At 30.6% G+C, this 18,955-nt stretch overlaps 1 protein-coding gene across 1 annotated transcript in view; it reads right to left on the minus strand.

The window, feature by feature from the left end:
* LOC145292979 (uncharacterized) overlaps positions 1-18,955 on the minus strand; it is a 485,581-nt gene that overhangs the window by 189,484 nt on the left and 277,142 nt on the right. Inside the window, exons 23-25 of the mRNA XM_080139221.1 lie at positions 11,302-11,439; positions 8,202-8,350; positions 1,825-1,937 (exon numbers count right to left, since the gene is read on the minus strand). Of these exons, the coding sequence (XP_079995347.1) occupies positions 1,825-1,937; positions 8,202-8,350; positions 11,302-11,439 (400 nt within the window). The remainder of the gene's footprint in view (positions 1-1,824; positions 1,938-8,201; positions 8,351-11,301; positions 11,440-18,955) is intronic.

The following is an 18,955-nucleotide window of genomic DNA, read 5'->3' on the forward strand; positions in this document are numbered from 1 at the left end:
CAGGACCTATCAGGTTGGCGACTCTATTCTGAACCCTGTCCAGGAGTGAGAGAATAGTAGTAAATGCACCAGCCCAAATGTGACAACAGTACTCCATGTATGGGCGAATAGTGGCCTCATAGAGGTACAGGATAATTTCAGGCATAAGTAGTTTTCTAGCATGATAGAGAGAGCCCACCTTCTTCACAGCATGCAAAAAGCTTTAGGAACCACAAATAAGATGCAAATATATTTTTTTTTATTAAACGTCATTTTTGTTGATTTTTGTCTGAAATTTTCTGCGGTTGAAATGATGATTTCAAAAAACTTTTTCCATTTTAAATACACAACTAGTATAAAAGTACTATTAAATTCTAAATGAGATGAACAGTTTCTTAAATGTCCCAATAAAAACAAAATGGACATTTTGATAACAATCTTTCAAAAAAATTTGTTTCAATGAAGAAAGCAACCATGGAATTTCCACAACTCTCACTAATAGTGTTTTAATGCTTCAACATTTTAAGAAATAATGATACATCTTGATACATCATGGAGCAAAGTGGGTCCATTTTCATACTACACTGCATCTTTTCTATCCTTGGACAGTAAAATTGAAATCTTTCTAGACTGAGGTATTTTTTATTTTTGTTGCAATTTAAATTTTCCCATTTAAGGAAACTGGATTTTCCTCACATTAAAATCTGACGTGGACTCTAACTCTGCTCTCCCTTTGAGGCGGCAAGTAAGTAGGGATATTTATTTTCAATAAATTAAAAAAAATATATATCAACAAAAGGTTTATTGCTATATATATATATATATATATAGCAATAAACCTTTTGTTGATATATATTTTTTTTAATTTATCAATCTTGGGTCTCTTCTTGCTACTGGACCCAAGCAGTGCTGATTCAGGCGAGGTGTAGTTGAAGATTGTGCAACCCTGCCTCACAATTGCATGCGCAGCAACCCTTACAGGAGTGTCCATTGTCTCTTGAGCCTGAACAGAGGCATCAACATACATATGTATGCATGTATGTGTGTGTGTACACCCATAACTTTAGCCACTGAGTAGTTATAGAGTTGATATTCTTTTTACACACACAGATAAGATGCACAAAGTCATGTACGTGAAGATGTCATTTGTAATGAGAATGCAATCAGAGAGGAGCATCCAGTATACTCAGGACAGTTCTATCCAAATCATTAGGACCAACTCTGACAAATTTATACTTCATTAAGCATACCAATTGTTTGGTACTTTGTATTTGTGATTTCTTCAACTCAAAGACTGACCATTTTTGTTCCTGGGCAATGCAGGGTTGTTTGGCCAGTTTAGATAAGTAAAAAAAATATTGATTTAAAACATTTTATGGCATTAATCTTAAGTTTTATCAAAGTGAGAATTTGTGTTCATTATCCCCCTCTTCGCCTAAACAAAGAGAAAGGATTACCAAAATGCAGGCAAGAAAAATGTTTTCAAAAGATATTATATCACAATGAATTCCAAGAAATGCTTAAAAAATGTTAATAGTCCTGGGATTGAATCTGGTTGAAGGAGGAGACGGGAGAGAAACAAAAGCAAAGATATATCCTCCTCCCACCCTCTCCCACTTGCAGAGTACTTACTCTGTGCAATGATAATATTAACAAAAATTCCTGTTCAAAAAATAAAAACGCAAAAAAGAAAAAAACAAAATAGAAAGAAAAAAAAATCAAAAGAAAAAAAAGTGAAGATGCTTCCTTTGTCCATTGTAAAAAGAAAGCCCACTTAAAAACGTATTAAAAGACAAAAGAGCCGGCATAAAAAGAAACTGACAAAATGAGGGAAATTTGTCTGACCTGTATTCCTCCTCGGGATATTCTATCACTTTGAGAACGTTATTCTTCCAGGCTTCTAATTCATCAAGCTCTAGCTTAGCCTCAATGGCCGCCAATGCTTGTTCAGGTTTGATCTGCAAAAATAGGCACACCGATTAAAATCAAGAAGGAGATGCGAACAGAGGGAAGAAATCAGAAAGAAAGAAAAAAAAAACGAAGATTTGTAAAACTAAATAAATTTAAAGAAATAAATGTCATGTTCAAATTCAATAAAAAAAAAAAAAAGTTAATGCCTTAAATATTTTAGGTAAATAATACATTATTTTTTTAATTTTTGAGATGAGGATTGGTAATTTGGATTATTTGGCTGATTTAATCTCTGATATCTTTACCAACTTGAGAACATATACATAAATTCACATTGAACTTTTATGGACACGTGGTATAAGTTTTAAGGCACTGATTAACAATCGGTTGTAAGTTACTGTCTTTTTGTGGTGGCAGGTTCAATCCTTTTTTTATTTTTACAAATGAGTCATCACTTATCAAGGCCCAAATGCCACTCAAGGATACAGGTTAATGGAGTTTAACAAGGAGGCTAGTAATTATGATTGTAAATTAGTTATAATTAACTATTTAAGAGGATGGTTCAACGAGAATTTGTTTACATTGCACTTGAACACTGCAATGTTGTAATCAGCTGGGAAGCAATCCCATGGTATATATTCTACAAACGAGCAGTTCTTGAAAAGAAGCATTGCTCTTTCACATCACGTCTTATTCTCCTACTCAAGGCAGGAGAACTTTTTTTTTGGGGGGGGGGAGCTACCGGTGGATTTTGTTTTTCCATATTTCTCACTGTTCTTTAGAAAGTTGCAAATCATAGTTTTACTGCGATCACCAACTGTGACAAACCTTGCTTATGGAAATCTAAAATTCGAGCACGCTCAACTTCCATAAGTTTGCTTGTTTTAGGCATGGTGACACCTTTACACAGTTGCTAATCTGTAATTGATTTTAAAAAACAATTTATACCCGTGGTCTTAAGTTTAAAATGCCTCATTTTATAAAAATGTAAATTTCTGAATTAAATGTTTGAAATCTAGTTTTTTTTTTGTTTTTTTTTTTCATAACGTTTTAGGTGATAATATTGGTAACCTTAAGTGGGAGAAGTTTAAAATCTATCCTTAAAAAAAAATTCTTTTAAAAGATTTTCAGGTGATCTTACATTTTTGATCAGAAGTGTATTTTTAGATGTGAGAAAAGCCTCTAACTGAAAAGTTACCTCTAATCTATCTATTTATCTATCTATCTATCTATCTATCTATATATATATATATATATATATATATATATATATATATATATATATACACACACACACAGAGCATATTTCCAGGTCTTAAATTCTTAAATAGAATCAAGTAGAAAAAGAAAGAAAGATATATATAAAACAAAGAGTACATCCATCCTCACATTCTGCATTTTCTTCATATATTAGATTATGGGAAGGGAAGGCTATACAATGGGCAAATTTTTTTTTTTAAATATGTAATAGAAAACGTATTATGGATTCATTTTCGACAGCTTCATAACTCTTGTTTCACCCTACTTTGCCACTCGGTCCTTGTTTTCCATGGACGATGTTTCTAACAAAGGGAGAAGAAAAAGCTGCTTAGTTGGCAGTTTGGTGTGAGCAGTATCTGAAGATAACTTGAGTAATTCTCTTCCTTTTCTTGTTGCCATGTTACTAAAAAGGATGCTGGAAGTAAACGTTTTACCAGGGCTGATGTTATCTCCTTAATAGTCTAAGGACTTGAACATCAAAATAATTCCCAAGGTGCAAAATATCGGCGCTACTGTATTTCTATTTGGTGCATGAAGTCTGGACCATGCAGTAGTTTCTAACATGGCCCCTCAATGGTATCATTGTCCAGAAAGAGATGCTGTGTACTTGTGAAACAATGGATGACCTACTTGTTGAGTTAAAAACTTGGAGGAATCCTATAGAAAGTAAAGGTTTAAAGTGAATGTGGCCAAGACCAAAGTGATGATCAGTGGTTGTAGTGTTGGAAACATCCAAAAGAGCAAAGTCCTTCTGCTCAGTTTGTGAGAAAGTAATCAGGTGCAATTCAATATTTTGTAGCCCCAGTAAACATTGGGTACACAAAATTATTTATTTGCTGATAGAGAAAGATTAAATCTGGGAAGTATAGGGAGATGTGTGCAGAACTGAAGCCTTTAATACTATAGCTATATTAAAAAAAAAAAAAAATGGATGAGTATTAGGATTAATGGATGTAGAACAGTTAAGGTAGCAAGTTCAGTTCACAGGGAAAACATGGTAAGAAGTCATAGAAATGTACCAGAAGGAAAGAAGGATGAATAAAAACCTGGCCAGAGTTAGGTAAGTTTAGAAATCAATTTCTTAAAGCTGTCCAATGCATGCTAACATGTAAAATGGACATTAAATATGATGATGATTATCATAAAAAAATAACACTTCTATCTGATTATAACTGAAAGAATTAATACAATCTATTCCACCTAGATTAAATAAATGATTCGGCTTGAAATTTTGTATAGATTCCAGAGGTTAACAAAGAAGATAGTTATGTTCAAAATGACACCTGAAAAAATTGTTGGATGGTTGGTTGGTTGGTTGTTTTTGTTTTACGGCATATCAACCCTTTTCAGGTGATTTAATGCCAAATACAAAGATTTTGAAGAAAATTTTTTTAATAGAATATGTTTTTTGTTTTCAAGTCGGTTTCTATTTAACCTGTAGTTGGGACCCTAACAGGTACTACCACTCTGGGTCAGAGTGGACCTGGGAGCGATGGCAATTAAAAGGTGGCTCCACACTCCCCAAAGTCCGTAAGCTGGAGCCTCACCACTGGATATAGTTTAAGGTCATATCCAGGATAAAAAAAAAAGTGTTGGAAATTACAGTGACTGAAACATAAAAATACAATCGAAGATGAGAATGATGGTCTAAATAATCCGAATTATAAATCCTCATCTAAAAAATTCTGAAATGCAATGATGAAAATACCTTTATCTATAAAAGTGAAAATGTCTGTGTATGTATATTTCCCTACCAAATAACTGTCAATTTTCAGTCTAGAGACTCGAAGGGTATTGAGATTTGGGAAAATCTTTTTAATCGGTTTTCGGCTAGAAACTTGGTTGTCAAGGGGTTAAAGTTCAACGTTTGACCTTTGAAAATTCTACCAAACTCCTCGGCCAATTTTGGGTCTAAAGACTTGAAATTTTAAATGTAGGTAACTTGGATAATGGGTAAAACATTTTATTTTGATTTGAGACCAAAATAATAAATGTTAAGTGGTCAAAATTGGGGTAAAAGTTAAAAAATATTTACCTCTGCAGTCTCTATGAAATTACTCAGACAATTTTTGGTCTAAACATTTGAAATCTTACATAAAGTGTATTCACACGTAGAGCATGTTATGAACAGTATATATAGAGCCTTAGCAAAGCCAAGCTGAACTGCTAGTATAAGAATACAATCATTCACTCATTTTACATAAAAGATGAAAAGACTTTTTTTCCCCTTTTTAGTTCATACAAAAATAGGTTGATTGATTGTTTTTGTTTAACAGCATATCAATCCTTTTCAGGTTATTTAATGCTGAATCTAGTAATTTGGGAAACCGTTTTTATGCCTAAAGTTCTTTAAATCTTTAAATATTTTTTATGGTATTTTGCTTGATTGTTGTTTTTGTTTTTGACTTTACAGAACATGATTGAGTTTTGCAAGAGAAGGGGAAAAAACAATAACATCAATGGTTAATTCATTTTTGGTAAGGAAGCCAGTATCTTCAGACAGCCCGATTTGGTGGCAACAGATGCCTTAACAGGTATTACTACTCCAAGCAAAAGTGAACCTGGCAGCAATGATAACTAAGGAGCAACTCCACGTTCTACATAGCCCCAAAATGGGTCCTCACCTCACACGTCTTTTATGATTATATCCAAGCCATACAAAAGCAGGATGCGTCCATCCAATCTATGCATTTCGTGGTGAAATGATATTTAAACTGTAAGTTGGACAGGCAAAAATAATATTTCAGAATTTGAAATAAAGATTGTTCAGTTTCAACTAGAAGGTTCCCAAATGCGAAAAATGCACCTCAAGAAAGCTAGTAGTTACATTCTACGAAATGTTATGAATATAATAAAGGTTAAAATAGAAACAAAAATACAAATGTGAATGATATTTCGAAATTAAGCTTGACAGACCCCCTCCCAAATTTTTTTACATTTTCTTTTTTAAACAGCTTCAAAACTGAGATGACCAAAACAGCTGGTGTTTTCAGGCAATCTAACCTCGAAGGGTAAAGATGTGCTGATTCAGTATTTGACAGAATTTGATTTGCATATTCACATTGTATTTACAGTGTAAATGTTACAAGCAATTTTCTTTTACAAGTTGAATTGTAAATATAGTTTAAAAGAAATACCTAAAGAGACAACTAAATGATAACATCTAGGCAAGACACAGATTTGCTATAAGAACAAAAGATAACTATAAACCTTACACAATTGTAACGATATTGGACAGGATGTGTAAAAATAGTGTTAGAAACGGTATTTTTCACATAAGGTTAAGTTTAATAGAAAATTTTCTGAAAAATCGAAAATTTGAGTTAGAGCTGTATGCCAGATAACATCACAGTCTGAAATGAGAAGTGTCGAAAAGGACAGAAAGACCTTCCTTTTGTTACCTGTGAGCTCACTGTGTTTAAACAATTTTTCAAAGCTCTGTCTTTGTTTGCTATATATGATGTATAAAAAATAAAGCATCAAAGCACTTGACACCATTCAGCAAATATGTGTTGTTAATATTTTGGTACATTATTTCAGCTACAAGGAAAGACAAATCAGTGAAACTTTGGTTAATATGGTTTCCATTCTGCTAGATTTACAGCAGATGATGTACTAACAGTTATATCTCATAGGATTAACGAATCTCTTGATGGAGGCTTCCTTTCTAGGGCAATTGCTCTTGACATATCAAAAGCCTTTAGGGTATGGCATAAAGGTCTACTCCACAAGATCTACAGCTACAGTATAGTTGGAAATTTCTTCTCAATTACTAAATCATTTCTCTCTAATACGTTCATAAGAGAAGTGGCTGATGGGCAGAAATCAGAAGCTTACAGTATTAATACTGGAGTCCCTCATGGGTCTATCCTGGACCCAACCTTCTTCCTGATCTACATCAGTGATCTTCCAAATCACATCCTAAGATCACTCACAAACATTTATGCTGATGACACGACCATCAGTGGTAACACTTCAAAGGCTGTAAGTGACCAAGTTCTTTCTAATTCTCTCTCCTCTGATCTTGAGCACATGGTGCAATGGGGAAAAAGGTGGCTGGTTACTTTTAATGCATCTAAAACCAAGCTTCTATCTTTACATCATCAACACTTTGATCCCGTCTGGCATCAACTGAAATGAATGACTCTTGTATTGGAGAGGCTCCATGTTTTGATAAGCTTCTGGGTCTGACCTTTACTCCTGATCTGAAATGGAACATTAAATTCATTGCCAAGATTGCTGAAAAAAAATGGTGGGATCATTCTACTGCTCCAGTAGATATCTCATTGCTCATGCAGTTCTCTACCTGTATAAGAGCCAAGTACATTCAAGGATGGAGTACTGTTGCTACATCTGAGCAGGGGATGTTAGAAAGATCTTATCCTGCCTTAACAGAGTTCAAAATAGACTTCATAACCTAGTGAGGGGTGCCTTTTTCTCTTCCCTACAACCTCTTTCCCACAGAAGAGATGTTGCAAGTATGTTTCTGCTTTATCCTTATTTTCATGCAAGTGCTCATCTGAGCTCCACTCTATGCCCCCCCCTTGTCAAGCTTTTACAAAAACACTCATCTAACTGAAACCACTATCAATAATTTCCCCCATTCTTTATCTGTGCCTAAACCTAAACATAGATTCCATGAACAAAGCTTCATTCTTAGAACTGCAGGCTTCTGGAACTCTGTTCCGTTTTCCTGCTTTCCAACTGATTGCAATATGGTCGTCTTCAAGTCCAACATGAACAAGTTCTTTATAAGCCGTCCCCTTAAGTAATCCAATTTACCAAATTTCCACTACTAATGATTACTACAATATTGTCCCATTGACTACCGTACACTCATTATCCCATATTCTTGAGTAGTCTCTGGGCCTTGATAAGTGGTGACTCCTTTATAAAAAGAAAAGAAATCCAATAATGAATAACTACTTATGTGTTAGAGACAAACAGCTGTTTCTGTTGATGAAATTAACCGATCAAAGAACAAATAAATACCCCACACATTTACGTAATAAAGCAGACCCCACAAATATAATAATGGTGCTAATATTTACCTGAAAGAAATAGTTTGAAGCAAGTCCTGGTCCAGCAACTCTTCGAGCAATGAAACCATCATTCGCAGGAATCCTTCCCCGACTTTTGATGACAGTGTGAAACATAAAACTGTCCCATAAGCCACGAGCGCCTCGTCTTAAAATGCCAACTGAGGAAAGAAATTTATTGGATGCATTTACAATTTTATTAAACAAGATATGAGGAAGAAAAGGTTTTCACTATTTCTTTTTTTTATGGTAAAAACAGGAACGTGAAGAAAAAAGATCTATTTTTTTGTCATAAATATGGGAAAAATGTGAAAGAAAAAAAAAACTAATTTCTTTAGACTTTCTTTTGAGTCACTTTCATGAACAAAAAATTGCCATCTTTGTAAATTTGGATTTTAAAATATTTTTTTAATATTTAAAAAACTGACATTTGGATATCAATTTTATTTTAGTGTTTTATTTTTAATTCTTATTCAAGATTTTAAAATGTATTTTTTTTTTAAACTAAATGAATTTGACAACCATTCTGAAGCTGAAGACTAAACTATGATTTAGACTGATTAAGTTATCATTATTTGCCAATTGGTTAAATTTGTTTTTCTGGCATAACATCTTAAAAAAAATAGCGATTTACGAATTCTTAACGAAAAAATATTAGAAATTTTTAAATAAAAATAAACTTTTTAACTTGAAATACTATTTTTCTACAGAATCATATGAATAATAACATAATTGGCATAAAATTAGAATCACATTAGTGCATATAATGCGGATTATTATCTCAAGAAACATCAAGAATTTTAATGTGTGAATGTATATAAGTTATTATAAAATGATACATTAAAAAATCTAAAAATAAAAATATTTATAAGCTCTATCTAATAGCTAAATATTGAGCTTGTCTTTTGTTGTAATGAAAATTAGATTTCTTTTGATCTACATAAATGTAATTTATATTACCTGCATTTCATAATATGTGTGTTTGTTTTTTGGGCTTAGACAGGATGGTGTGGGAGTCTTGATTCATGCAAACAAAAAAAAAACGTGCACGCACACACACACACGCATATATAGCAACATTAGTATAATTAGTGGCATAATTGTGTAACAACAACATTAAAATAATGTTTATTTAAACATATAATACAATTAAGATATCAAAGAGTAAATCTTTAATAAAGCAAAACTTATCAAAATAAGAAAAGCTCAACACTAATAAGAGGGGCAAACAGTAATATTAAATGAAAGATGAGGAATAAAAGATATATATATAACTTTATTATATCATCAGAACAATAAGGAAAAGTCAAGGGGTGAAATGGCATTTCAAAGCTAAATGCTTCTCATCAGAAGAGGAGAATGGTCAGAACTATATGAAATGTAAATATCGAAAAAAAAAAAACTGGCTTAATAACATTTAGATATGAAGTGAAAATGAAGGAATAGGATAAAATGGTATAAAGTAATTAAAAGTAGATACAACATATAAGGCCAAATCGGAAGGATAGAATATATGTAGATAAAAAAAATGATTCTGATAAAAAAAAATATTCTGATGAAAAGCATTTAACTTTGAAATGCCATAGCCTAAAGAGATTTTTCCTTAATTTTCTCCTGAACTTCTCATTGTTCTTATGATATAATCAAGTTATATATAACTTTTATTCCTCATATTTTATATATATGTGTGTGTGTGTATATATATATATATATATATATATATATATATATATATATATATATATATATATATATATAGAGAGAGAGAGAGAGAGAGAGAGAGAGATATTACATAGAAAAATGCGAGCATGAAAAGTAATATGGTTAAGATTAAACATGGAAAAGTAAAAGACTAGTTGTTAAAACTGGAAAAGAAAAGGACAAGGTATTCTCATAAAAATATAACTTAAAATATTGCAGTATTAATTAAGAATTGATTATATAATGTTAAACTGCAATATTTTAAGTCATAAATTTATTATATTTTTTACTAGAATATCTTGTCTTTTTCTTTTCTAGTTTTAGCAACTTTTCCATGATTAAGCTTAACCATATTACTTTTCATGCTCACATTTTTCTACGTAATCCATGATTTTTCCAGGCTTTGCTTTGAAATATTTTCTCTCCATTTCATTTGTTATCTCTTTTTCTCTCTCTGGATTGTGGCGTTCATTCAACAGTCAGTTTTTGCCGGTGAGCAAAAGCGACGGTGAATTATCATTGACAGTACAGCTGAACAACAGATCGGGACAGCAGTGAATTATTAGCGACAGTTTTTTATATCTTGTTACATCATTTCTGCCGGTTCCAGCCGATTTGAGGTAGCATGATAGATCTGGTTGCTAAGGTAACCAACAGCCAATCAGAAAAAAAACATTGGTGCGTTCCTTACAAATTCTGAGAATTTTTAAACAGTAATTTTATTATAACTTTTCTTTTACTGAACGAAAACTGAATTTTTTATTTTAATATAGCTGAGATGGTGACCTATGAACTGTAAAAATTGTTTGAAATTTGCTAGCAAAATGAGTGAGCGGTGAAGCTTTAAAGCAGTTCTAAATTAGTAAAACTAGCACTTAACCATATATTCAAACACTAACATGTTTAAATAATATATAAGATTGTGATAATATAAATTTATGTAGATCATAATATTAATTAATAAAGAAATTTAATTTCCATTACAAAAGACAAGCTCAATATTTATCACAGAGCTTATAAACATTCATTTTAAGATTTTTTATTAAATCATTTTATAATAATTTATATCCAAAGCAAGATATACAATTGCTTCCAAAAATCTCTATAGTAGACAAAAACAAAAAAAACAAAAAAAAAAAAACAAGTAGTTTACTATAGAAAACAAACTCGTCAGAATTTTGGAACAAAATGGAAATAGAGAAAAATTGAAATTTGTTGCATGAGGTGGGGTGGGAATAATATATAATGCTAAGGGTGAGGAGCATATGAGTATTTCATGAGTCGCAAATCAACTATTAAGATCTGAAAACTTAAAATAAAACAATTTTAAGGGCATAATTCTGTACTTAATTATGTAAGATCGATCAAATTGAAAAGTGGTATCAAGATTTAAAAAGATAAGCAGACTTACATAGAAGACAGAATAAAGCTGCAAATGGACAAAAGACGGCACCAAACAGGACAGCAGCAACAGGTTGAACGCAACCCCGCAGGAGAATATGCCAGAGGATGGCTTCTAGTAAAACTAGTATTTTGTTGCCAGATACTTCTACAAAAGAGAAAAAACAAGATTTAGTAAAGAGAACAAATACAAATTTAATTTACTGATATGCACCAAAAATGAAATGTGTAGTGAATGAGTTATCTCCCTCCGCGATCAATATTCCTTAAATATGTTGTAGAATAATACATATAACTAAAAGACGTCCTTGTACAGAAAACTTACCATCCAGTTGGTATTTATGGCTTAACTAGTCAATCATATTCTTGTGAAGAGGAACTCAGATTCATTACATCAGATTCACATTTCTACGTGTGAATTAAATAAAGGATGATCAAAATTCCATGCAGATTTTCAAGTTCAGCAAAATGATTCTCAAGTTCGACGAGATACACCTAAATAAGGTCAGAGATTACATTGATCAAAATATTTTTTGTATGTAAGCGAATACCTCAAATTTAGCACGTTTTTCTTTTTAAACTCCCATAATAGCATGATAGTTGATTAAGTCTTAGGTTTTTTGATGTAACCATATATCATTAACCAGTTTAAAGTTTTGTTTTATTGCTTTCTGATTAAAACCTTCATTTCAACATCAACATGCCGTAAAAAGTGATCAGCCTAAATAACATATAACATGCTTGCATTTTCAGATAATGCCATTATGGCCTAAATATTAATTGCAACCATTTTGTCCGATGTCCGATGACACAATCAGCCTTTCTTCAGATGTCAGCCCTCTATGTGAAGCCCTGTGCCAAAAGCATATTAATTTACTGGCCAAATTTACTTTTCTCTGCCTTACCATTTAATCAACCGGTTACTTGTTATTTACACATTTAACTCCTGTGTTTGTCATAACTTTATCTTCTGTTTATTACAAGTTATAAAACTTATCACCATCATTGCAGCAATTGCGATATTTTCTATAAGTTTAGATTCGATTTTTGCTTCTGTTTTTATCATTGTTTTGATATATTTATATATCAATGTATAGCAATATATATATATTTGTTTTTTGGGGAGGTTTTTGGAGGGGGGCGTCAGTCTTAATAGGGTTGAAAAAAAATTTTTTTTTTTTTTTTTTTTTTTTTTGAAAAGTAGATTTATATTTTGGAGAAAAGATTTACTTCTTTCAAGAATTTAGAATATTTTTCATGTATTTTACATGATATTGTAATTTATGCAGATTTCGTATGTATTATAGAATCAATCGTTTATTAATTATTATATATTACAATGAATAATTTTCCCAGTGGACTAATTTGAAAAAAAAAAAAAATAATAATAATTATAATAATAAAATAATAATGTCGTTCATCAAATTCTGTCTGTGTTTGTTTATAATATTATATCAGTTGATGTTTGGCCTTGAAAAGTTATATCAGCTGATGTTTGGCCTTGAAAAGTTACTTCTGATTAATGTTTAGTTTTAAAATATGAAAATGAAGAAGTGATTTGCGACAATTTTAAATGATACGTCTTCTTTTATCATAAATTGAACCTATTATTAAGAAAAAGTTAAAATAAAATGTTGAGGTACACCCAGGGTTGAACAGGGGATCATTCGATCTGTAGTCGAATGTTTTACTATTAAGTTATATCTCTAGATTATAATAAATCGAGGGGGGGGGTTAAAGAAGAAATGATTTGCTGAAATTTATTTATCTACTTTGGCTGGTGTAACGTAAAATATTCCCCTGCAAAAATTATTCTTTTTTATCTATAAGATAGAAAAGCTTTTTTTTAAGGTAGGATTTTTTCCGATTTTCAATACTTATCAGATAAATTTCTGTACAAAACATATCTAAGAACACTGCCAGACATATAAATTAGCTTTTTGTGAAATTTTCAAAAGACAGGCTCAGCCATTTCGGAACCTATGAGGAAAGAACTCACACACACACAAAGTGACTTTTTATATAATAACAGAGATATTACATATACTGTGTTTTTACTTGCATCAGCATGGTGCATGATTTTTAAAACAAATAAAGTCAATTTTCGATTTTCACGCAATTGCTCACATTTGCAAAACCTCTAATTTTGCACATTTGAAAGTCGAACACATCTGATGAAGGAAAAATTCCCTGAAATATTACAATATGTATCTCCATTTAATTATGCTGAAACAATTAACACAATACATGTTAAATATACGTACATATTGTATTAATGAAGATTAATCTGAATAGATTATTCCATTTATATCTTAATTTGCTTCAGTTTGTGTCTATTCGCTAAACCTCTGTATTACCTTCTATAAATTTCCTTTATTTACACATTAGACAATGCCTAAAGAAAACATCATTAACTATATATATATATATATATATATATATATATATATATATATCAACAGCATCGATACATCATAAATAAAAAGCTATACATATAGAAATAATGATAAAAGTAACACTAAAAGTTATGATAAAAAGAGAAACAAAGATAAAAACGAAATTCTACTTAAAGTTATTCAACTTGGATATTTATTCCATCATATTTTATATTTATTGTAAGGCGTTATCAGATTTCTTAACCTGAGGTGACATTTCCAGGTGACCGAGTTTAAATGAGCATTAAATGATAACCATATGAAATTTAAAAATAAAAAAAACAAAAAAAACAAAAAAAAAGCTGCAATGACTATGGTTTTATGTATTTTGACAAAAATTTATTACGGAAAATAAATATCTCATTCACGAACATTGAATATGAGACTATGATTTGGAATTTTTTTAGATGAGGATTTCTAATTTCTTTTATTTGGATTATTTAGATTACTGTTCTCATCTGGAGTATTATTCTCACATCCAAAATGAGAATAGTAGTCTGAATAATAATCTAAATGATATATAATATCGGATTGTTAGATAAAGCTGTATGTATTTGGCATTGCCTGGGTGGCTTTTTACTTTTAATTTTTTTTTTTCTTGTCTTTTTTTTTTGTTTTAATTATACCATTTGCTTTTTTTTTTCCAAATAGAAAAACTTGATTAGGATTTTTTTAAAGTTAAATTTCATTATTATAGTATTGTTTAATATACTATTAATAAGGTTAATGAGTTTGTCAGGGGGATTGTGGAACAAAAATGTGGGGATTGATAGCAATGGTTGAGACTAGTTTGATTTAGATTATTTTAAGAGAATGACTCAACAACAATTTGTTAACATTGAACTTTATAATCGTCTGGGAAACAGCACCATGGTATTGTGTACCACAGACAGATAGGTCTTGAAAAAAAACTTTGCTCATAGAAGTTCTGTTTAGTTTGTGGTAGACAGAAGGAGAAAAGAAAATTATTTACATTGTTATTTAGTCTTTACTTTGAATTCAACTTATTTTATGTAGATATTTATTTAATAGTGATTATTTAAGAAAAATGTTATAATTTAGTAATTCTTGACTTTAAATTATTTTTAATTCAAATAATTATTTTATGATGTTCTTAATACGCTTGATTTTTTTTCCAATTTTAAATTTAATAATTAATTAATAGAATCCAGCATAGTTTTCACTTTTTTGATTTTAATTACATTTGATTAATAATAAATAATAAAAAATAATTCAATGTGTATTTTTGAAAGTTATGTCCAACGTAGTGATGTTTACCATGTCTGTGATAAATTCGATTGTAATTTTGAAACTTTAAACTGTCAATTCAAAAGTTTTCAATTTAACCTTTTTTAATGAATATTTGTTTGTTTTGGCTTTTTCCCCCCTAAAAGTTTGGCTTCAAACATTTATTATAGTCATGTCTGCCCAACTATTTATCCTCTCTCTCTCTCTCTCTCTCTCTCTCTCTCTTCAGTTTCATTTATGCCCTAAAATTTGAGATAAAATTGAGATTCTGGGTGTCCAAGGACACACAGAATTAAAGGACTATCTGGGAGTGGGGTTAGTTTGGTCAGCCTAATTGGATGTGTCAATTGCACTTTTTTAATTCTATAATTTGGAGACATGAATGATTGTGACATGCCAACCTTCAAAGCAAGCAAAAATCTTGAAGATTTTTAGCTTGTGTGTGAATATATCATTTTTGTGATTTTTTTTTTTCTGACCTCATTAAATTTTAAATACCCAGACTTCAACATCAGACAATACTGAAGTCTTTCTGTGTCCTTTTTTTTTTTTTTAACACTCCCAAGAGGTTAGTTCAGGTCGTTAGAAAGGGCATGATGTGAAGGGAAATCTGAAAAGCCGGCTTGTCTGAAACAATTAGACATTAATATCTAAACTGGAAGAAGGGACAAAAAAAAAAAAAAAAAAAAAAAAAAATTTTAAAAAAAGGTGGCAAATAGGGAAATCTTCCAGGGGAAATGGGCAAGACTTGAATGAAGGATGGCGGCCTAGACAAAAATATAAATAGTAAAGCTACTTGATGTTGCCCGGGTGTCCTAATTTCTGTAAAATATAATAAAAACTTAAAAGTAAAACGAAACAATTTGCTTAATATTCTAATGTTAAATGCTTCAATTCATTTTAGGACAAAACCAAAATAAAAATAATTATGCCTCAGCTGTGATTTGAACTGACAACATATAGTATGGTAACTGATTGACCCATGCGCAGGGTGTAGAGGAAAGTATGGTGATAATTACTAATTCAAAAGATAAAACTGACAGCTTTTCTTTCATTCTCTCTCTCAGACAACAAAATTAAAAAGAGAAAGAAATTAAAAATGACAAAGATTTCCTTTCCCTCTTTTTTGACTACAAATTATGGAGAATGTAAGAAATGCTGACACTATCAAATACATAAACCAAACTTTCTCTTTCTTCTCTCTAGTTACATGCCAGTCAAAGGCCACAAAAGAAAAGGAAGGAGAGCAGCAAAAAATGTTACATATTCGTCTCCTGGGTAACGCTGGTTCATCTAAGATAAACAAAAGTGGTTGCGATTGTCCATGTCATTGAATAGAAAATATTTCGATAACCGAAAAAGGAATGTTTGGAGAAAAATGTTTGAATAGCAAAAAGAATATACGAGATACATAATTATAGTTAGGAATTTAGTTTTCATAAACAACGATGTTAATATGTGACAAACATCAGGTGATTGATTCTTTGTGCTACATTGCAGATAATGATGCAGTTACATAGAGATGGTTGGACAGTTAGTCAGAAGAGACCAGTTAGAGTTTGAGCCAGAGTTGGAGTCAACAGTTATGTAAGCATTTACCTGGGAACACAGTGGATGTAATCACCAAAAAATAAATGGCATGCACTCTGAGAGCAAAAGAAATCACAACAATGAATAAATGTTAAATTTGTGAAACGTGATTTGGTTGCCATGAGTTTTTGGAAGAGAAAATTGTTTGCATTTTAAGAGTACATCACGAACAATACTTCAATGTGTTGCGATTACAAAAAGGTATGTTCTTCTTCCTTTGTTTGGTGCCAAGCAGACAAAAATGCTTATTCGTCCTGTATTATAAACCGTTATACATCCCGTGGGAACTGTATCTTTATGCATGATGTATATGTGTAAACAGTCACACACACACACACAACAATCACACATATTTATACATACATACACTCAACACATTAAAGACAATCACAGGCAAACATAAATATTTACATATATACATGTTGTAAGGACAAAATAAAATTTCCTTTTGAACTGGTGATTTTTCAAAAAATTATATTATTTGGATTCCTCAAACTACTGTTCTCATCTTAAGTGTTATTTTCACGTTTTGTTCAATCTTCATTGAAGGTCGGAGATTACATCAAGCAAAACATCATTTGGATTGTTAGGATACAATCAACCCTTATCTAAAAAAAAAAAAAAAAATTCATCAAAAATTGTTATCAAAATTAGTGTTTGGTTAATTGGATAGCAGTATTAGGACTTCTGTCTGTGAGAGCAAGAACTCCTCCACCTTCTTTTATTTACAACTAACAAGAAATAAAATATTGATCAGGACTAAATTCTTTTTTTAAATAAAAAAAATTGATGAAATCTATCGAAAATGTTTTCGTTTTTTTTAAATACCAGAAACCTATACTTACTGAAATCACTAAGAAAATAGATTCTTTTCAGTAGCTTATAGTAAAAAAAAAAAAAAAAAAAAGCTATTAATCATTGAAATGAATAAGTGCAAAAGTTAATCTCATATCTTGCACTAACAATGAGGTCAAAACATGTTAAATCAAGTTTACTAAATAGTATCACCCTGTTTTATATACTGTTTATGTATAGATATCCCAATAGTAAAGTTAACTAATTTGCATATTGTTGTGCAAAATGATACTTTATTAATTAAGTAACCTTGTTTTTTTCTAGTTGAACGATAGTTTGGATTTTGATATAACAAATAGTTCTGTTTATATGGACAAATGTTTAGCAAGTCAATAGAATTTAAAAATGTCAATCATGTCGGGTTCTTCTTAATTTTAATGACACTTTATGCACCATCGTGTTCTTTACCAACATTTTCTTTGACGGAACTGACATTGATTTCTTTTATATGAAAATTACCAAAATACTAATGCTTATCTATCCATATGAATAAATGTGAAATTATTTTTTGTTTACAAGAATGAAACATTTATTATATAAGTTTTATTTCAAACATTTTAACATTGCTAACCAATCCTGAACTAGTGATGGCTTTGTAGAAGAAAGAAGAAGAAAAATGAGATTCCCATTTTGTAGTAAATTTGCTGCATTGCTATCCATCCTAATGGCCTTTTTTTTTTTGATATGAAGAAAAGAGTCACCAAGTTTTGGTTAAAAGACCAATCTTTTCTACAATTGAAATCAATTCTATTCAACAGTTTTATCAAATGATCCGGAAAAACATAACAGGAGGAGTTCGTTAACATATATGTACTATAGAAATGGAATGGAATTTATGAGTTGTATCTCATCTAGTAAAGCCATTTCTAGAGATGAAGAGAGAAATATAATGTCTCATTAAATTGACATTTCAAATAGGAGTTCAAAAATTACAGTAAAACGGTTTGAATGGAAGTGAAAGTTGCCTCCTATGCAAACAGTGTTCTTATTACACAATGTATATATCAACTTGCCGATGAGAGTGTGTCAGTGTGTTCTTATCAAACTGCATATTAATCATTTTCACATATGAAAACATGCAAGTGGAAAAAAGATTGTAATTATAAAATTATGACAGCTTCTAGTAAAAGTAGAAGAGAAAAATCGATTTTACTTGATAAATATATGATATGAAAAATAAACATCTAATAATTTAAAAACTTACAGACCCCAACATTACACTGGGTTTCGTGCTCCGAAGAGAAAGCCATCAGATGTTTCTATTGTGGTTTAGTTTTTATTTGAATCATTTTAATATAATTATTTTATCATTATTTAGGAAACTTCACACAAAAAGAAATAGAATATTCATATTTCCTACTCATGGTAAAAGTGTTTTTTAATTTTTTTTTTTTTTTTAATTTGTATTAATAAAACTGGGAGAAATAGTAAATAATTCATTTTCATCACTAACAACCGATTTTCTACTGTTAGTGTAAATCTTATTTAAAAAATTAAGGGAAAATTTACAAAAATCAAATCAAATAAAAATAAAAT

The sequence above is a fragment of the Euprymna scolopes genome, chromosome 14 (assembly GCF_053919585.1).
Source record: "Euprymna scolopes isolate OS-2025 chromosome 14, ASM5391958v1, whole genome shotgun sequence".
NCBI classification, from domain to species: Eukaryota; Metazoa; Mollusca; class Cephalopoda; order Sepiida; family Sepiolidae; genus Euprymna; species Euprymna scolopes.